Below are 12,223 nucleotides of genomic sequence, written 5' to 3' on the forward strand. Positions count from 1 at the left end.
GACTAGGTCAACCTGGCGGCCGCCCAGGTAACTGGTACCGACCCGTCCCGGGGAGGAGCTCGAGAAGCATACGCCGGACGGTCTCTGGGTCCAAACTAACAAGGTCGTGGCCGTCCCCCGCGGGTTACAGGGCGACATGGGAGGAGTGGAGGCGGGGGCACAGCAGGGCAACCCCCCACCCCCCACCCCGACACCGACCTCAGGATGGTCTCGCTGGCGCAGCAGTTTTCAAAGGGGATCACGTAGCCGACTTCGTGCCCGATGTTGACGTCCATCTCGTCTGCCACCCGCAGGGCGAGCTGCACGGTGCTCTGGGGGCGGACCTGCGTGCACACCACGCCCCCGTGCTGGTAGCGGACGGACAGGCAGTACTCGGCGCACCACTGGGGAACCTTCAGCGGGGAAAGAGGACACGGGATCAGCCTCCTCCGGAAGGAACTCGCTCCCTCCTCCGCCAGGGAAACCGCTGGTCGTGCGGCGGGGCTGCAACGCACCCGGGTTAGGGACACTGAGCCATCGGTGCTGAGGCACAGGGTGATTCCTGGAAAATCACTGAATAGAGTTAGGACCAAACACGAGGTTGCAGGGGCTGTGAGAGTCTGACCTCTTCCGGATGGGGGGAGAAGAAAAAAAAAAAAACAAAAAAAACCAGATAAAAATAAAAGGCAGAGTTAAAAAAAAACAAACACATTTTTAACCTCAGCTGTGTTTCTGAAAAGACTAATGGATTTACAGACGGTCATTTTCTTCCAGTTGCAAGAAAGATCCATGAGACCTATGGCTTCTGGTATCGACTACTGTGTCTTAAGCAAGGGAAATATTAAATAGCACCTCTGTGACTCCAAATTAAAGCATTTACATTTAAGCCTAAATGGCTGTAACAAAATAACCAAATAAGCCTCAACACATCCCTGGTAAGAGAAGCTAAGGTACACTAGCATTTATCATACACAATGTAAAATGAGCCCGGGGAGCTAGTCAACCACTCCAGCCAGGTTTGGAAAGAGTCGATTCCGACGCTGCTGCTGAGTCATTTACACTAAAAATCCATTTACTGTATCAAGTTCGTTTGTGCGAGAATTAGTATACTAGAAAGTACCTGTTTCGGGGCGCCTGGGGGGTTCAGTCAGTTGAGCATCCGACTTCAGCTCAGGTCATGATCTCACGGCCCGTGAGTTCGAGCTCCGCGTCGGGCTCTGTGCTGACCGCTCAGAGCCTGCAGACTGTTTCAGATTCTGTGTCTCCCTCTCTCTCTGCCCCTCCCCTGCTCATGCTCTGTCTCTCCATAATAAATAAATGTTAAAAAATTAAAAAAAAAAAACAATAAAAAAGAGTGCAAGACTGACCACACACACACTGTGCTTAATGTAAGGACGTTTGCGGACATGGCCCAGTGACTAGATGAGCACAAGTCGTGGCTAATTGCAGGGAACCCCCTCAAACGTGGCTCTGACTGCAGACCTCGCACAGCCCCCTCGGAACAGCCACACGCAGGGAGCAGCAGTAAGCGACAGACACGCCGAGGGAAAGGAAACAGGGAATCATCTGGCCCGTTGTGTACAATTTCTCTGGTCCTACACACCTTCTGGATCACTCCAAGCCAGCTAGGGCTCATCGATAGGTTTGGTGCCTTAGCAAATTGTGGACATTTCATGATTTCAAGGCAAGAATACAGCTTCACAGGGCACGCCCGCCCGCCGCCCGCACCTACAATAAACCCCGTGCCGTTCCTGCCCGGATTCTGATCCTCGGGAAGTGGCTTTGGCTTTGTCCTAATATACCTTAGCCTCTTACCAGCGAAGTATGCACCTGTTCGAGATTTCATTTCTCTCTTCCACTGTTTCTCTGTGGGAGAGAGTCCCCCTCCCCTCCCCCCCTCCCCCCCCCCCCCAGTATTAAGAATGTATCTAAGTTGCAAATGCCAGAACTTGGAGCACTTAAGTACCTGCACCCTTCGATCCATCATTTGGCTTTACTCCTTCCAGAAAGAAACACTGAGTTCTAGGCCACTGTGTGCCTTAAGTATCCTTTTAGAACTTGGCATAAGCTGTGCAACCTGGTGAACAAAATAGGAACCTGCCCCTATGACACATGAATAGAAGAAAATAAAATAAACCCATCTACATTTTGATCTGGGAGTGTGGGCAGTAGACAACACCCAAATTCACGTATTTGGTCTAGAAACTCGCCCTACTAGAAATTACGACTGCAAATAGTTTCATTCTGAACTCACCGGACAACCGTTTCAAACTCCCTCAACCCAGGTTTTGAATGCCATTGCCCGGACTGCGTGATGTGCCACATGTGTGAAAGCCCGAGCCGGGAAGCACGTCTCCGTTCTGTCCCAGAGCCCGGCTGGGCCGCCTCTGGGCCGGGCGCGGTGGGCCATGAGTGCCGCAGTGCGCGGTGAGAACGTGCGTCCCCCGCTCTCGTCTCCTGCCTGCAAGGAGATCCCCGGGACGCTGGCCCGTGTGCGGCACGAGACTAGGTGAAAGGAGTCCTCTGAGTAACCAGAGTCTAGTCTACCTCGAGGCTCCATCAACGCAAGTTAGTAGCCGGACTTCTACGCTGTACAAAGTCACAAAGGGAAGAAAAGACACTCTGTTCTCCAGGCAGCAGGCACGGAGGCCGGTGGCTGTGACCTGGGAGAGCCGGGACCCGGGGTCCTCGGGGGGCCCGATCCGGCAGGCCCAGGACAGCAGCGGCAGCAGCATCCGTGTGCGGGCCCACGGCTGCCACTGTGGCGAGAAGACAGCCACGTGAGTTACATCCGTGGAGCACTTCCTGTCCTTCCACCCACTGGCAGAGATGGTCTCACCTCATCGAATGGACACATGCAGAAGTGAAGTGAGCCAGACACGGCTCTACCCCTGTTAATATAGCCTAGTCCCGAAGGCCTCCGAGCCCTCAGGTTATGTCACTCACCTGTCAGCGACAGCCTGGTTCCCCTTCTGCTCTGTAGGACCACGGAAGGCGCAGCCAGAGCCATGGCTCCGATCGCTCACTCTTATTCCAGTGCCAGAATCATAGGGACCCAGAGTTGAAAGGCACCTAGAGGACCTCCGATTCACCCCAAGGTATGCGTCCCTACAGAAACATTCCCGCAAAGTGACCACCCCTGAGCACGCTCCTAAGGCCACCCCAGGGGACCCACCATGTCGGGACACACTACTGAGGAGTGGGTCCCCCGCGGAATTAAATGTCACACGTCCCTGGATACCATAATTTGTACGTATCTCGACAGTGAGTGAACACAGGTAGAATGTACCAGCAGAAAATGGTGGACAAGTTTGCTCAGTTACTGAGGTGGAGATGTTCTATACCATAGAGTTTCTGAATTGAGGTTAAATCTCAGGTACATCACGCTTACATCCCTCACTAACTCGTCCACTTCCTGGGAAATTTCAGGACAAAAGCCAGAAAGCAAGAAGCAAAGAGAAGAGACAGTTCTAAAAATATTTCGTTCTCTGTCGGGCTTTTTCATAAAGCTGCCCCCAGAAAAGGCAATAGGAAAAGGTCCTATAAATGTATGAAAGGTTGTCCTATTTTCCCTCGGGCAGTCACAAAACGCCAGCCGCACCGGAGAGAGATGGAATTTTTTGGACCCTGCAAAATGTCTGTGGTCCTCTTTAGAAGGCTTGGGTCTAAAGACAAACTCTTGTTTGAAAGGCTGAAACTCTGAGGAACCAGAAAATCATCTCGGAAGCTAACAAAAATAACCGGGCTGTTTCCAGAACCGAGAAAACAACCGATGCTCCCGATACTTAATTTGGTTTAGAACAGGCCCACTTTCCCATCTCTTTAGATTTCCCATGCTACTTAGATTTCTCTCACCCCGAAGATACACACCGACTTCCCGATGAACAGAAAACAAGCATTATTTGTGAAAACGGTTGAGAAGTCGAAGACAGCATGAGAGACCATTGCTAGCTATCGACGTACCGTATTCCACGGTGTGGGGTGACAAGTCTTGGCTTTAGCGGTCGCAAATTCTAAAAGAAAACTCAGAGGGTACATATTTGGTGTTTTCCTAACAAAAGAGCGGGCTAAAGCAATTCTGAAACTACACAGAGCGTGCATTCCAGGACTGAACAAGTAACGATACCACATATCGTGATCACGTGTCAGGTTCCTCACGGTTAGAGAAGGGAGTTATTCAGAGGCAGCAAGACGGGCCACAGCGAGCCCTGTGCTGTGGAACTGGCATCAGAGGCACCAGCACGAATTCATGGTTTTGGAGACTCAGAGAGACAGAAATAAAGACAGAAATAGAGAGAAATGCAGAGAAATAGAGCTACAGACAGAGAAACAGTTACAGGGGGGAGACGGAGAGGTAGCACACATACCCACACACCTGCCTCCTAGCTCTGTTACCTGACGGGGCCTGGAAGCCACGACGAGCTGACGGCAATGCCACTTGGTGCCCAGATCTTGGTTTCTAAGTACAGTTCTCCACCTAAAGGGACCAGGGCTGCCTGAGGAAAACGGCTGTTTCTTTTTTTTTTTTTAATTAATGTTTATTTATTTTTGAGAGAGAGACAGAGCATGAGTGGGGGAGAGACAGAGAGAGAGGGAGACATAGAATCCGAAGTGGGCTCCGGGCTCCGAGCCGTCGGCACAGAGCCCGACGCGGGGCTCGAACTCGCGGACCGCGAGATCGTGACCTGAGCCGAAGTCAGATGCTTAACCGACGGAGCCACCCAGGCACCCCGAAAATGGCTATTTCTAAGACTGGAACAGGGAACACACTAGATGGGCCTGTCACGTGCTACGGGGCCAGAGAGCAAAGAAACGCGCCAAGAATGACAGGGACCGTCAGAAGGACGCAGAAGTCATCCCGCAGGCCACGTCGGGGACAATCCGCGCAACAAAATAAATGGGCTCGGTACTGAATAAGGAAAGAATTTATGAGTCCACATTGAAACGAATAAATGAGCAAATAAACACCGAAGAGGAAGTTCAGCTTTACAGAAGAATTCCGAATACTAAACGTAGAAGGAATGTCAGAGTTAGAAAAGTCACCACTTCAGTTGGCACCTGGCACCAGTGTCCTAATGTCAAACAGTGATCTGAGGATAGTAACACCAGCAGGTGCACGTGTGACGAGAAGCGTACTTTACATGGTCTCAAATTACCTCCTGTATCTTTTACTTCCATTTTTTTTTTAATGTTTTTATTTATTTTTGAGACAGAGAGAGACAGAGCATGAGCAGGGGAGGGGCAGAGAGAGAGGGAGACACAGAATCTGAAACAGGCTCCAGGCTCTGAGCTGTCAGCACAGAGCCCGACGCGGGGCTCGAACCCACAGACCGCGAGATCATGACCTGAGCCTAAGTCAGACGCTTAACCGACTGAGCCACCCAGGCGCCCCACTTTCATTTTTTTAAGTGAAACACTGACTTTTTAAAAATTCCATCGTGTAAAAACTCTTGAAAATATCTCTCAGAAGACTTATGCAAAATGCTCGTCACAACACTTGGGAAAAGCAAAATCCCGGAAGCAACCCAAATGCCCATCATCAGGAGAAAGGATATATAAACTGCGGTAGATTCAGGCAAGGGGCTACCATCAAAGGGAAAAGCAAATGAAGCCCAGCCATAAAGCATCAGGATCATTTGTGGTTCTCAAAGCTCGGTTTCGAGACCGTCAGCATCACCCGCAGGTTTGTTAACCATGCCAGCTCCCCTCCCCACACCTATTGGACTAGAAACCGAGGCCGGGCAGGAGGGTGGGAAATGGCAGGTGGGTTTTAGGAAGCCTCCAGGTGAGTCTGATAGGCTCAAGTTAGAGAGCCACTGTTGTGGATGTATGTCAGTAACACCTGGGCAGGACGGGCTGGTGTCAGAGCACAATAATATGTCCCTTTACAAGTGAAAACTGGGGACACCTGGGTGGCTCAGTCGGTTAAGCGTCCGACTTCGGCTCAGGTCACGATCTCGCGGTCCGTGAGTTCGAGCCCCGCGTCGGGCTCTGTGCTGACAGCTCGGAGCCTGGAGCCTGCTTTGGATTCTGTGTCTCCCTCTCTCTCTCTGCCCCTCCCCCACCTGTGCTCTGTCTCTTTGAAAAATAAATAAACCTAAAAAAAAGTGAAAACTGGCTAACCAGAATAACAGTGCTCATAACCAAAAAATATGGTAAATCTATAAAAAGAAAAGCAAGAAATAATGAATCCAAGTTACTCCATGGAGGAAAGAGGGTAAAATATGGGGAAGGCAGCCTCTGAGAACGACAGTGTTTTACTTCTTCAATTAGGCAGTGGGTACGAGAACCTCCTCACAGCTCTTTTTTTTCCCTGTTTTATTTATTTTTGAGAGAGCGAGCAAGCAGGGGAGGGGCAGAGAGAGCGGAGGACAGAGGATCGGAAGCAGGCTCCGTGCTGACAGCAGAGAGCTCGATGCGGGGCTCAAACTCACCAAATGTGAGACCACGACCTGAGCTCCAGTCAGACGCTCAACCGACAGAGCCCCCCAGGCGCCCCGCATCTCCCCACCTCCTCAATGATGGGGAACGATGGCGACTTTACAGTGAAGCACAAGACAGCCACCACCTTACCGAGGCACCAAACTTAATTATAGCATCAGGGACAGAACCGTTATGCCTCCGCAGAGGCTGCACCGAGGAGGCTGCCACAGCACCTCCACGGTCTTCTTGCCACAAACGCACAACTGGAATTTAATCCTAAGGAAACATCAGACAGACGCCGGCTGAGGGATGTCCTACAAGACACTCTTCCAAAATGTCAAGGTCAGGAAGGACAAGGAAAACCTGAGCCCTTTCAGACTATAGGTGGTTAAAGAGGAATGACCGTTGAGTGCAACGTACTTTGGATTCTAGACCGGAAAAATGTTTTGTTTTTTTTTTATAAAGGACATAAAAAAATGGAGGTGAGAGAGGGAGGGAGCCAAACCATGAGAGACTCTTAAAAACTGAGAACAAACTGAGGGTTGATGGGGGGTGGGAGGGAGGGGAGGGCGGGTGATGGGCATGGAGGAGGGCACCTGTTGGGATGAGCACTGGGTGTTGTATGGAAACCAACTTGACAATAAATTTCATATTTAAAAAAATAAACAAATAAAAATAAAGCACATTAGTGGGAAAATCGATGAGATTTGAAAGTCTGTAAACTAGAGAATCATGAAATGTCAATGTTACATTCCTGACTTGGATCATTACAGTGCGGCTGTGCTCTGTTTGTGCTAAATATTTGCTGAAAGATTTGGAGGCAAAGGGCCTCGGCCTCGTATCCTCAAAGTTTGAAGGGTTCAGAATAAAAACTGTGCGTGTCTGTAGGTGTGTATGTGTGTGTGAGCGTGTGTGTAGGTGTGGGTGTGTACGGGAAGAGAGAGAATGGAAAAGCAAATGTGGTGAAATATTAACATCTGGGGAAGCTAGGGAAACAACATGGGGAAAATCCTGGTCCTGTTTTTGCAAACTTATTCTAAAAATCTGAATTACTGCAAAATAACAACTTTAAATCACTTTTCAATTTTTTTAACGTTTATTTATTTTTGAGAGAGAGAGAGAGAGAGAGAGGGAGACAGAGGATCAGAAGCAGGCTCTGTGCAGAGCCCGAGGCGGGGCTCGAACTCACCCTGAGAACTGTGAGATCATGACCTGAGCCGAAACCAAGAGTCAGCCGCTTAACCAACTGAGCCACCCAGGTGCCCCCGATTTTAAATAATGTTCAACTTGCCCTTTGTCCACAGTAACCAGGAATATTACGCCCACTCAGTTTTCAGCAGGAGCTACTTGCCAACACGCCAAAAGCATTCATTGTAACAACAACTCACCCTAACGAGTAACAGTTCATAGCAAACCCTTGACATTGGCAGCCGAGTTAAAGAAAAACCACCTATTGTCCAGCCTTCCTCCCTTCAAGTTAGAACAAGTAAGCCCCAAAGGTAACAAACAACCTGAATGTGGCAATGTATCGTAGAAAGTCCTCTTATAATTCCAACTCAGAAAAGTATGTGACATTAGTTAGTCAAATTATTCAATCCCTCTGGGCCACTGTCAGATCATCTTTATGGTCTATTTTAATTCTCATTTTTCATAAGAATCCATGCATGAATTTTATAACAGAAATACTGCTTGCTTTATAATTTAAAGGTAAAATATAGATACCACTAAAATCAAATCTAGAAGTTCAAGCAGAACAACAGCGGCCTGGACAATAGACATTTTTCATGAACTATTTACCCTAATAGATCCCGAAATGTATGACCTCAGGCCAGGATGATATGTGACCACTTCCTTATTTCTCATAGTCTGGAAAATAAAAATTTTCTTGTGCTGTTGGATTTCTGGAGCTTAACCGGCTTCACCAACAAGCATGTCCAAATGCCTCGATCATCAGACTGCTGGACATGTAAACAGAGCAATTAACCCCCAAGTCTATGACAAGCAAATAACATTGATCACATCTTTTAAAATATGTGATGAGGGGCGCCTGGGTGGCTCGGTCGGTTAAGCGTCCGACTTCGGCTCAGGTCACGATCTCGCGGTCCGTGAGTTCGAGCCCCGCGTCGGGCTCTGGGCTGACGGCTCGGAGCCTGGAGCCTGTTTCGGATTCTGTGTCTCCCTCTCTCTCTGCTCCTCCCCCGTTCATGCTCTGTCTCTCTCTGTCTCAAAAATAAGTAAACGTTAAAAAAAAATTAAAAAAAAAATATGTAATGAAATAATTTGAATGGATTTTTATCTACCATTCTAGAGAAAATGTTGTGGTGCCCTAAACACAATCAACACCCACATACATAGAATTAACTGTTATTCAGCTGGCTTTAATAAATAAAACTAGGCAAGTCACAACTGCTGTGTCTGCATTGCTAATGCTTTGTTTTGTTTTGTTTTGTTTACATTGCGATCCAGGCCTATCTCAAGAAACAAGAAAAATCCCAAATACGAAATCTGACAGCACACCTACAGGAACTAGGAGCAGAGCAACAAAGAAACCCCAAACCTGGCAGAAGACGAGAAATAATGAAGATCAGAGCAGAAATTAACAATACAGAATTCACAAGAGCAGGAGCTCAATGAAGCTAAGAGTTGGTTTTTTGAAAAAAGAAACAAAATTGATAAGCCTCTAGCCAGGCTTCTCAAAAAGAAAAGAGAGAGGAAACAGATAGAATAGAGAAATCACAAATAGATAAAATCTCAAACGAAAACGGATTTGTCACAACCAATCCCTCAGAACTCCGAGCAATTATCAGAGGATACTGTGAAAAACTGTATGTCAACAAGCTGGACAACCTGGAAAAAATGGACAAATGCCTAGACGACCAGATTATTATTAAAACTGAACACCGTGCTGTGACACTATAATTACTTAAGTGACACAAAAGTACCACATAAAGCAAATGGTATTTCGTAGCGGCTACTCACCTGAGAGCTCTTGCCGCATTTAGCATCTCCTGAAACGATCACAATTTGATTTTGAAGCAGGTTCTCCATAAAGGAGTATTTTTCTTTCCATATTGGAAGATCCTCTCTTTCTTTTAGAAGTTTGTAATAACGTGACGAATAAGGCAATCCATCAAAAGGGTTAAGTTCCAAGTCCTCGCAGGCCAAAATCCCCTCCTCATCCCCATCGCTGGAATCAAGGGATTCTGGGAAATAGCGCTTCTCGGACGCAGAGTTGGGACCTTCCAGCTCTTCTTCTTCCATCTCGTCCGAGAGGGAGCTCAAGCAGCCGGCATCCTACATCGGGTTCCTCCGACAATCACCCGCCGCCAACAGGGTTGAAAGTCCACGGACGCAGACTCCGGTGTCCTAACTGCCAAGACTTCAGTCCGCGGTCTGGGCAAGTTGAGTGCCTCAAGTCTGCATCCGGTCGCCTCCGCTGGGTCCCCTACGGTCCCGGCTCGCGAAGCACTCTTGAGCACGTTAAATGACGGTCAGTAAACCACGCTACCAACAGACAGACAAAGAAGGAAAATCAGATACAAGGTGTTCAGGAGAAAAAGCACAGGTGTTCAAAACAAAGGCGTTAACTGGTTTTTTGCTCTTCTTTCCCGGGAACTGGCTACGGTCTGTCATTTCTGTGGCCTATTTGAAAGCCCAGGAATAATTCAAGGCTCGCTCTTCAAGTTGGGGCAGCTGCGGTTTCCTCCCCGCCGGCCTGGAGACGGTTCCACGCTGGACCTCGTGCTCTCGGCCTGACCTCGATCGCAGGCCCTGACAGCAAAAGCAGCAACCAGGGGATGCGGTGGCTGTTAGGCCCCACCACAGGGTCTCTAACGCCACTACGGGAGATGCCGGGCCCTGTAACAGGGAAGACTGTCAGGGCCCAGGGGGGGTGTTCCCCTAACACTGGTTACCAGACAGTCTCTATTTTTTTTTTTTTTTAATTAAGAAACCCTCTAGTTTAAAAGAGAGTATTTTTTTTAAAACTTCATTTTCCATTTGCCTGTGCCAGTTGACAATGTCAGGCAAGGGAGGTGGATTTTTTTTACACCAGTAACGTATTCCCTACCTGTCAGGTAAGTGATCTTCCAGTCAGGAGTGATTTTTAAAAAATCCACATCAACATTGCTGAAAGTAAGCGTCTTTTCACATTAAGCAGGTGAACACACGAAAAAGTCAGAAAAACTCAAGTAAAAAAAGAGCAGAGCATAAAATGCCATTCACGATACTGTCAGTGAAATTACTCTTTTTACAGCACTCCATTTACCGTAACTATTGCTTTAGACTGTTGGGGCTCAAAGGGCTAACTCCTCAACCTACATAATAAAAAAGGCTTCCCCACTGGTCAAGCCAGGCTCCAGGGAAACAAACACTCCAGAAGCCCCTGCTGAGTGCCTTCTCAGGGCCTCCATTAATAAACCAGCCATGAGACACACACATGAGGATACTTTTGGGGTCAGGACCAAGAGTTTTAGAACTCACACAAAAATAGGCCAAAAGAGGGAGAAACTAATAACCAGAGGTGGGGGGGGGGCGGGGAGGGGAAGGATGTTGGAGCTCCTCAAAGGTAGAGTTCTTCAAAATTCATTCTGGAAGCCACTGTTTCCAAATTAAACTGGAGTTACAACGATGTAATAACACAAATGTAATATGGATTAACGGCCCAGCTCTTTGCCACCCCCCTATGGGTGGCACAGAATAGATCCAAGAAACACGATGGCTTGAGATCACAGGACAAGCTAACGTTGAGAAGGCATCCAAGAATCAGAAAATCCCAATGCTTAAGAGAAGTTAACATTTAGTTTTATGTTCAACTTTTGCTTTATTCTGATTAGAGTCCCTTCTAGGGGGTTCTCATTTGACAGGTAAGTTAAATTGTTGCCATGACTGATGATTGTTGGAAGTACTATTTCTGAACTGTTTTACTTCAAAAAAGAAAAAAAGCACAGCTATTATTTTTACCAAATATACACCCCTGAAATGCTTCTCTTAGTTTTACAATACTCCTTAAAGATGAAATTATCCTGTACTCAAAGTAACATTTATAAAGGCTCGAGCACTTTGAACCCCCAGGGAACAGTCAAGTTTTCTGAAGAGTCATCTTTCTAGAGACCCCAGGCTCCCCTCGCCCCTTCACCACACGTACACTGTACAGCTGTATCCACCCATTTCTCTGTCATGGTGGATTCAAGATGGCGGCAGATGCTCTGCCCCTGCTCCCCTGGAGAGGCGGACTCTATTTCCTCTCCCTTTACTCTGAGCTGGCCCTGTGAATCTCTGCCATCAAAAGAAGGCAGTCAAGTGATGCTGAACTACTTCCAAGATATTCACATGCCTGAATCACCCCCGTGGGAGCCGGCTGTTATTGGGTGAGACGCCCAAGCCACGTGAAAAGGCCGCTGGGAAGAGACCAAAACTGGGCTTCTGCTGACAGAAAGCACAGGCGTGTCATGTGGGTAAGCCACGGATAGCGCTCCAGCCCAGTCAGGTCTCCAGATGCCCACGGGCCCAGCCAACACACCAGCCAGCAACAGCAGCACCCACAGGAACCCAGTCAACCCCGAAGAATTGTGAGAGGGAACACAGGGTCACCCACCGCTCCTGGAAGCTACTACGTTCCAGGGTAGTTTGTCGTCTTGCAGCAACAGATAACCAAAGCTCTGCCTACTAAAACGATCTAACTCTCTCTTCATGCCTCAGGGTCACCATTACGTCAGTTCCTAAACAGAACGATGTCCTCAGACTTCCCTTAAGCGTCCACGGGTCAAAGGCCAGACTACTGGTCTGAAGAGCCGCTTTTCTGCAGAGATTCAGTCCCCAC

The 12,223-nt window shown here is 48.2% G+C and overlaps 1 protein-coding gene across 4 annotated transcripts in view; it reads right to left on the minus strand.

Annotated features, from left to right (window-relative positions):
- The window catches only part of DHX32 (DEAH-box helicase 32 (putative)), a 50,853-nt gene that overhangs the window by 26,720 nt on the left and 11,910 nt on the right, over nt 1–12,223 (minus strand). For all 4 annotated transcript variants that reach the window (XM_042961291.1, XM_042961288.1, XM_042961290.1 and 1 more), the window contains 2 exons: nt 9,382–9,906; nt 199–392 (listed from right to left, as the gene is read on the minus strand). In XM_042961291.1, the coding sequence (XP_042817225.1) occupies nt 199–392; nt 9,382–9,663 (476 nt within the window). In that variant the 5' untranslated portion in view covers nt 9,664–9,906. The remainder of the gene's footprint in view (nt 1–198; nt 393–9,381; nt 9,907–12,223) is intronic.

The sequence above is a fragment of the Panthera tigris genome, chromosome D2, assembly GCF_018350195.1.
Source record: "Panthera tigris isolate Pti1 chromosome D2, P.tigris_Pti1_mat1.1, whole genome shotgun sequence".
NCBI classification, from domain to species: Eukaryota; Metazoa; Chordata; class Mammalia; order Carnivora; family Felidae; genus Panthera; species Panthera tigris.